This window comes from Montipora foliosa, chromosome 5 (genome assembly GCF_036669935.1).
Source record: "Montipora foliosa isolate CH-2021 chromosome 5, ASM3666993v2, whole genome shotgun sequence".
Taxonomy (NCBI): Eukaryota; Metazoa; Cnidaria; class Anthozoa; order Scleractinia; family Acroporidae; genus Montipora; species Montipora foliosa.
The window spans coordinates 2,136,970-2,145,696 of NC_090873.1; the positions used below are offsets into that span (position 1 = coordinate 2,136,970).

Sequence of the window (8,727 nt, forward strand, 5' to 3'; positions counted from 1 at the left end):
CAAGAGACAATTGAGATCAAAGTTGGCGAATTTTTATGCTAATTAAGACCACATATCCAAACTGATTTCTTTTGTTTTTGACGTATGAATTATTAATGCATTTGAGAACAATCTTTGATAAATTTGCGCCATTTTTACCCAGCTTATTTCTTGGTTAAATCCTTCAACGTTGTTTTGAACATCAGCACAAAACAAGAATATTCAGATGATCCACAAACAAATACTTTTTGCTCAGAGTCTCCAGAAATTCCCGTAAGTTTGGGTGACATAGGCTTGAGTGCAAGTGAAATTTTGAATGCTTCAATCGTCCTAATACGGCTGCAAAAGGTTTTCGTGACAAATGATGTTCTGGACTGTCAAAAGAAAAAAAAATCAATTCAAAAAAGGGAAAGAGAAAGTTAAAAAATCGGGTAGTGTCAGAAGTGGGATTCGAACCCACGCCTCCATTCGGAGACCAGAACGCCCAATCCCATGATCCATGGGAAGGATAGTAATCCTTGAGTCTGGCGCCTTAGACCGCTCGGCCATCCTGACCACCCTGAGAAAAGAGGAAGATTTGAAATTTTTAAATTGTATACTTTTCACTTTGCTTCACCTTCTCGTAAAAAAAATTACGCTTTTATATTGAAGTAAGCGTTTTATCAATCAAAAAACAAATTTAAATATTTTAATGTTAAATTTTTAGAAAGTTTTCTCAAGACTGCACTTATTTTTCACGTTTGAAGCAAGCGCGCTGAATTCCTGGAAACTAGTAGCTTTCTGACATTTTCAGCAATATTGCATTCATGATCATGCACAAATGCAAAGCGATTTGTTGACTTTAAACCCGAAGAAAGCCGTAATAATTTCAAAATATCACAGCCCAGGTATATCTTATGAACAGGTTTGCAGGTATCCTTTGAAACGTGGGGCAATTGTGGAAATATTGTGCGAAAAATCTGTGCCTTTCGTAGCACGAGTTTGCTTCGATGTTGACCCGGTCTTTGGCAAAATTCTTTGGACTGAAATTTGCGTTTCAGTGAATTTCTCTGCTGGGTTATCGTCATGGCTGTTTTATCAGTGGCAAAAAGGTAAGAGATCTAGAAGCCTGTTTTGCTACGAAATTGCATGTTCGATCGATTATTCGGAGCGATTGTGGAATAACCGGCCACTGGAGGGGCATATTCCTGCATATTCCTTGATCGAATTCTTTCAATTGCCATGAACTTTCCTTCGTGTTGGGAAAAGATCAACAAACAGACAAATCTTTGTCATTCTTCTTCGCCGCATGCATTAATGCAGGCATTCTCATTTATCTTAATATGCACATTGATTCCGGCAAATTGCTGTCTCCTCAGTTACTGATACCTGGATTGCCACAGTATCATTTGAGCTCAAATTTCTTTTTGCAATCATAATAAAATAATATTGTTCAATATTGCTGTCAATTAACTCATTTGATAAAACCAAATTTTCATGTTACAGTCAAGGGAGGGTGGAGACCCAGATAAAGAGACTGCATTCAAGGTCATATCAACACCTGTCACTGCATTTCAAGTGGAAGGGAAGAATGTCATGGACATTAGAGCTGTCACTGTCATAAAGAAATGCTATACTGCCGTGTGGAGATACGCAATTTAGCTTCGAGTGTTAGGCCCTGCTTACAAGCAGGTAGGGTAACCGGGTTACCCTAGGGTCAAAGATAGCCTTGGTTTACAAGCAAAATTTCACAGGTAGGGTTACCCTACCACCCGGGACAACTTTATGTGCTTGGTAACCGCCAGCATCGCAAACACAATGGAAACCACTAAAAAGTTCTCCCGGGTAGGTGAGTTGTCCCTAGCAGAGCGTTTACAAGGGAGCTAGGGTTACCCTAGTGCTAGGGATAGGGTTACCCTAGTGCCAGGGTAACCCTAGCTGCCTTGTAAATATGTCGATGAAAAAAGGAAGAAATGTGTGAGTGCTAGGGTAACCCTCTTGCCTCAAAAGGCGCATTTTTATATGTAACCATACCAACGGTGTTCTTTTCACATGTGAAGATTTCACGTGTTTACACGTAAGCTCACTTGGTATTTCACTGGTGTCTATATAATAAATGGTTGGTTTTAAATCATCTGTTGCAGCAGTTAGGCAGGCTGAGGATCACTCATGTGAAACCTTTCAGCTTCACCTTGGGAGGACATGCTCTGTATTCATTGTGAAGGAAAAAGAAAGAAATTTCTCCAGACATTGCAAAATCCATGTTCAGATCAACATCCAGCGTGAAACATGCCTCTGTTTGGAGCCTGATCTTAGCTGGTAAACATCGAATATAATAGGCCACTTGCACTAAGAGGTCACGTGACCAGTGCTTCCCTTAAACAGTGAGTTGTAATCTTGCTGTTGCCAAAAATTGACAGAACACATAAAAATTATCTTACACGGGAAATTTGAGAGGAAATGCATTTAAGGGAGATATTTTACGGTACTATGATTTTTCAACAAATTAGCATGATTTGTCTTGGCCGCCATGTTGGAGGGCATACTCTTGCCCTCCAACATGGCGGCCAAAACTACTTTTTGCTTATATCTTGTTAAATGTTTGATAGTTGAGTTCAGATGTGCCATAAACGTTACCACATCATCTTTGCAACATTTTCCTTGAAGTTCGAGAGCAAGATTTGTGTCAGAAAGCAGTAATTCATAATTTTAAAAAATTAAGTTTGGGTCACGTGACCAGCTACAGACTCTCTCATTTTAAGCAAATGGTGCGGGTTTGAAAAACCAAATCACTATTATTTTGTTTAAGAGATGACCCACTAATAGTGTTTCGAAGGCAAAATCATGTAACTTTCATTTTCTTAAAAACGATGTCACATGACCTCTTAGTGCAAGTGGCCTATTCTATGGGAACTGATTTTTATCCATGTTAGATACAGGTGATCCAGATATTTTGTCCAACAGATGGACATGGAGCTCGTTGTTGGTGAGTAATATTTGTTTTCTATTTATAGGTCTAAGCGACTCCTTGTTGTTTTGGTGGAGTTCATGCAGATGCAGGATGCCATGGCATGGTTGTCAACTCTAGGTGGAGCTTATTCCTCTATGGGAGAACACATCTATAGATATGTGAGTATTAACGGAGAAGATAGTAGATGGCACTCATGCTTAGCTTTGGGGCATTTCTATAGGTTATATTTTGTTTACAAATAAAATTGGATATTATTTATTATTACTTAAATGACAGTAATTTGCAACATGAGCATGTTGGCTGGACAAAACCACCTGAGAGATTTTTTAACTTCTCAGGTGGGGGGGGGGGGGGGGGGGTGGGGCTACAAGTTTAGTCCTTATCCAAGCAAACTGCAAAATCAAGTCTGACCTCAGAATGACCTCAGAAAAAACGCTCACAGTAAACACTGTGTCTGCACATTTGTGATTTTTAAGGTATGCTAGGATTTTCAATGGACACCACAAAGTGAACAGCTGGGAGAACATTTTGCCTTTAACCTGTTGGCTAATGTTTCTTACAATGTCCCTAATGCATTTGTTTTAGTCGGAAAAAGCTGGACAGATTTCACAACAGCAGTTACTGGTTGCCATGAGATTGGGCAATCCAATCCTTGCAGCTCAATGTAAAGTCTTTGCCGCCCTCAGTCTCATACAGCAGGGAAAATTAAAAATGGCCTCTAGAATAATAAGGTTTGTGTGAGTGTGATTTTGCAAAATAATGCACTTTATGTACTTCTGGTTGGACTTAACGCTGTCACCAGATGGGATGCACTATAATTCATTTTCTGAAGTCCATTGAAGAAGACTTTGAAAATGTCATTATACAATAATACTGTCATGTAGTTTGCAAATGTCAGTTCAAAGACAAGTAACACCTTTTGGCTGAGTTATCACAAGTGCTTTTCTTCATTTAGTTGTCTGTGGCTCAATTAGCTTAGAGGTAACAGCTATCTGCCTGGTATTCATTACTTTTACACCCTGGACTTAGTGGTGCAAAGCCATTTTTAAACCCTGGTACACTCCTGGGAAGGGGGAGGGATTATACCGCCATATAGGTATGTGCCACTGTGAAGGGTATGGTTTTCAAGTAGTTTACTTTAGGATAGAGTGTATATAAATCAGAGCTTTTGGGTGTAGAATAGGGTATCATATTTCTTGAAACTGACCAGTTGGTTGAAGATTTTATCTCTGGAGACTAAGGAAACCAGGAATTGCTACTCAAAAATACAAAAAAATCAAATTGGCAAAGTATAATTAAAATTTACGCAACAGCCTCAGCAGTGTCGATAGATGGCTATCGTAAAACGCTACTGGATATTATTAACTGTCAAAAATCGGGTTTCAGACGGAAATCGGTCGTTATAATACTGGTTAAAATTAAACAATTTATTGTTCTTGATAGTGCGTACATGCATACTTGGCATTGCTCAGCATGTAACCTGCGACACAACCAGTTTAAATACGGGGTTGAAAATCGAAAACCTGTGTCAAAATCAGGACTCACTTAGGACTGTTCTTTTTGAGCTACTGTAGGATAGCCCATCATAGGTGGGGTTTGGGGAGTTTACTCTTGACTAGTATAGGGTAGCAAAATTTCAGCTGAACTAGCTCTGGTGTAGGCTAAGGGTTCCAGGTTCCCAGCGGCACATCCTCATCCAGAAATTCCTAAAGCATTCCCCCCCCTCCCACCCCTCCTGGGGTCAACACTGATTTTTATTAATATTTAGTACTGTGCTTTAAACAACACCCTATCACCTGGTAGGCCAATAATTTTGAACCCATGAGGTGGTGCCCTCCTAACTTCACTAAAACTTTGTGGTTGTGCTGTTCTCTTAAACCGTGAAGGAAGGGATATAAATTTTCTTTCTTATGTCTATATTTTTCTTTCTTGGCCTTGTGTGTGAAATTTTACTTTCTTGTTTCAGGGAACAGTATAAATTAGCAGGAGCAAATGGTTATGCCAAGGATGAAAAGGTTATTTGTTTTAACCATCAAATGCTGCTTTGCATTTAAAATACATTCTAGTACCTCTTACTGATGGTAAATTGTTAATTTTGTTTTTCCTTGTTACTCCTAATTGTTACAGTTTCCTACCATTCTTTGTTCTGTGGCCTTCTTTAGTTTTTGTGGTAGTCACACGCTGTCACCATGTTGTAATAGTGAGTGAGTGAGTGAGTTAGTGTGTGTGTGTCCGTGTGTCCATGGCATGCATAAGTCACGAGACTAAACAGGTCTGTTGGAAGCATGCTTGAATTTCAACAAATGAGCACCAAAATAGGCAAAACTTTGTGAAGCTTAAGTAATAATCAGTTAAACCAGCAGTATTTTCAGCTTGATCAAACCCAGTCCCTCCCCTTTTTAACTCTTTGCCACAGTTTTGCCGAAAAACACCAGCAAACAGACATTCCAGATACTGTGAATTATTTATTTATTTTGTAGTTAAGCAGTTCCAATAACAATGTTTATAGTGTAATTTGCTGTAAGCAAGAGCCCTGAAGTAATTAAGTTGTTCAGTTCAAGTTGGCATTTATCCACAACTTCGTATGGCTTTGTCTGTCAAACTGGTTTGTTGTAATTGTTAACTTAGAAGCTAAAACTTTTGAGCAATTTCTTTAGAGGCTGCAATAATGAACACATTCATAAAAGGTTACCAAGGTTACAAATACATTGTAGAATTTCGGATTTCGCATTTCTTTCCGCTGCGAAATCTGGCAAATCTTGGATCAAAAATTTGTTTTTGGATTCACCCTTTTCCGGGGCATCAAAAGAACAAGTGAAGGGGGTTTGGTCGAGGTTTTCGAGCAGCCATTACATTTAAACAATCACTCGTATGTCCGGTGGAAAGAAGCTTTTGAAATTCGCCAAACCCCCTGCTACTCACTCAGGCTGTAATCAAATCTGGAAATGATTAGACTTTCAAAACTTAATTCTCAAATAAGAATAAACTGAAGGCCCTGTCTGACAACCCTTGTGGGGCTTTAAAGAACCCATGTGCTATTTGGAAAGAAGTCACAGTGACGTTGTTTGGCCTTGGAAAGAGCTTTGCTCCATAGATTTGGGCATTACTTTGTAGTTTGGCTCTTACCACCTTAGTTGAGAATCTCAAATACACTCAACTAGCTAATAACAATATTATTCTTTGGTACCACAAGAAAAGGTGCATGTGCTGAATGTGAGTACTTGGTGTCAGAAGGGGAGCTGAGTTTTTGAGACATTACTGTATGCACTAATTCTGAGAAGAATTTTCCTTACTCCTAAAATTGATTTCAATTTGATTAATTTGCCATCAATTGAGTTGATTTGATGTTTCCTTGATTATTTTATACTCTAATCCAGATGATGATTCTTAACACCGAATGGAATTGAGTGTTTCTTATTTATTTCAGCTGATAGCATCATGTCAAGCAGCTTGGAGTCGAATACAGTTCCTTCAGAAACAAAAAAGGGTATGATTAGATTCTCTGTTTCCTATTAAAGATAATAGTTTCTGTTTTGAAAATTTGTCTCAACTCATCAACAGTTCTTTTCATCCTTAGGCAAAGAATCAATTAAATGTTCCCTGATGGATGAAAGATATACAGTATCTGACAGTGTATAATGTAAATTTATGCGTTATTAGAATTTAGTTAAAATAGAATTTACAAAAATATGTAGAAGCAAAAGTTGCTGGGGTGATGCTGTGGGGGTGGGTACAAAACACACATCACAAGTCACAGGTCGTTATTTTACCAATACAGAAAGAACCCTAACCATTTACAGTACCCATGCTGATATTAGGCCTCAAAACGTTTGTTTAGGCTTACATAATTAGGCCAAAGGTTTAATAGCTTTAATGATTGTTTAGGTTTTTTCTTTATTGGTAAAACAATGACCAGTGACTTGTGACATGTGACCCGTGACTTGTGACTTGTGACCCATGACCCGTATTTTGTACCTGCCGATGCTGTGGTCTGTTGGATGTATTGCTACTTTTAATAATATACATGGAAAAATATCTCCATTCTGATTGGCTAAGAGAAATGCAGTTTCCAGGTAACAGACGTGCAGAAAAGAGGTAATTCATTGCAAAAGGTAAAAAAACAAAGCACTCTGATTGGTCAATGAACAAAGAACGTCTCAGATTGCCAATCAAGCATGATATCTGGATGGCACAATTTTTGCGTGATTGCATGATATGCATGTGTTTTTCTGATTAATTACGATAATCTCAGCTTGAAATTTTCCATGCATATTTTTTATAAGTAACCACATGATTTTTTTCGTGTAATTTGGAATACAAATTACTCTCACCCAACGGGGTCATGCATTTTGTTCTCATTTGAAATAACGTACTCTTGCTTATTTATTCCAAATTGCACTCGAAATCATTTGATTACCGAGACAATAAGTAACCACATGATTTCTTGTGTAATTTGTTTTAAATAAGCACTCATAAATTTTTCATCCTACAAATTATGTTTGTCTGAATAATTTACCCAAACTTACGACACAAATTGCACATGAAATCATGTGATTACCTATACTTATCCCAAGTGAATGGAAAAAAAATCTGAATTAATTAAACCGTGTGAATAGTGTAGGGCTATATACACTCTATTAACTTCATAGCTCTTGGATGGTCCAAAATTATTTTAGCATTTTTTTCTTTTTATTTACATTTGCTAGCTTCTAAAATCAATTTTGTTTTAGATCCAAACATTCTATATTCCATGCTCTCCTTCTTCTAACTGACAAAAACAGTCTAAAGAGCCGTCGACACTGGCACATATTCTTGTGGTATTTTTTTAGACTTATGCAAAGCATTTGATACAGTTGATCATAGTGTACAGTGCTCAATTTATGTACCAATTTCATTTTACAGTGCGACGCGTCTTACCTAACAAAGTTTTTTAAAACTTATACTCTAATCAGGGTGTGCGAATTTGATTGACAGTCACGGTTGTAAGTTGAACACCGTTTCATGGGTTGTTGAGTTGACGTACTTACTACACGTAGTTGTCAAATGTGAAAGTTTGTTGGGTGACCATGGTAAGGCGCGTTGCACTGTAACATTCTCCCCAAATCTTTCTGATCGTTTTTCCAGTCTGTCTTCTCAGTGAACAAATATAAAACTAGATTTGCTGAAAGATCCACATGTTTTATTGAGAACGTTAGAGCAATATATGGAAAATTCAACATTCGTGTGTGCTGCGACTGCACCTTGGAATGATTTTGATGAGAACGTAAAGCAGCTGAAACTGAAACTCGACCTTATACAGAGCTACTTATAAATTACCGGTAATGAATATTCCCTTCAGTGGACAAATCCTCCATTGTTTTTACCGGCTTTCTTTTCCTCTTGTTTGTTTTTTTCTTCTATTCACCTTATATGACCAACTCATTGTTTCCAACTGTAATCGATTTAATTATTTAATTAGATGTTACTCAGCTAGATTAGTTCTTCTGAGTAACTTTTATCCATTACTGTTCCCTCTACATTTTGTTAATTTTTTCTTAGTTTCCACTTAAACAAGGTAATAAAGGCAGTCAAGTTCACGGCTACTTCTCTAATACCAACACTTTTAAATTATTGACTCTGCGTACGAATTCTGCGTACCTGCTATTGGTTTGGCTTGCAAGTCTAGCGCCCTGTTTTCAGCCAGTGAGAAGCACAATTAAAAGAACGCTATGTTCACGAGCGCTTTTTCCGCGCGTCCGATAAGTTAAGGTTACTGTCAACATCCAAACAAACTGCACTACTATATCAGAGTCTATATC

The 8,727-nt window shown here is 37.8% G+C and overlaps 1 protein-coding gene and 1 non-coding gene across 4 annotated transcripts; one reads left to right on the forward strand and one right to left on the reverse strand.

Moving 5' to 3' along the window:
- Nucleotides 1-414: 414 nt before the first annotated feature.
- Trnal-caa (transfer RNA leucine (anticodon CAA)) lies at nucleotides 415-534 on the reverse strand. Its single transcript has 2 exons — nucleotides 497-534; nucleotides 415-460 (listed from the first exon to the last, which is right to left on the reverse strand). It is a non-coding gene; the product is annotated as a tRNA-Leu (tRNA).
- A 221-nt stretch (nucleotides 535-755) lies between these two features.
- LOC138003350 (uncharacterized) lies at nucleotides 756-8,522 on the forward strand. Of its 3 annotated transcripts, none has more exons than XM_068849371.1 (7): nucleotides 757-1,070; nucleotides 2,106-2,277; nucleotides 2,973-3,087; nucleotides 3,515-3,660; nucleotides 4,896-4,944; nucleotides 6,357-6,416; nucleotides 6,507-8,522. In XM_068849371.1, the coding sequence occupies exons 1-7, from the start codon at nucleotides 800-802 to the stop codon at nucleotides 6,531-6,533; spliced, it is 840 nt and encodes a 279-aa protein (XP_068705472.1). In that variant the 5' UTR covers nucleotides 757-799; the 3' UTR covers nucleotides 6,534-8,522. The 3 variants fall into 3 exon arrangements, with proteins under 3 accessions (XP_068705473.1, XP_068705472.1, XP_068705471.1); XM_068849370.1 differs by having other exon boundaries at nucleotides 758-1,070; nucleotides 2,103-2,277; XM_068849372.1 differs by lacking the exon at nucleotides 6,507-8,522 and having other exon boundaries at nucleotides 756-1,070; nucleotides 6,357-6,422.
- The last annotated feature ends 205 nt before the right edge of the window (nucleotides 8,523-8,727 follow it).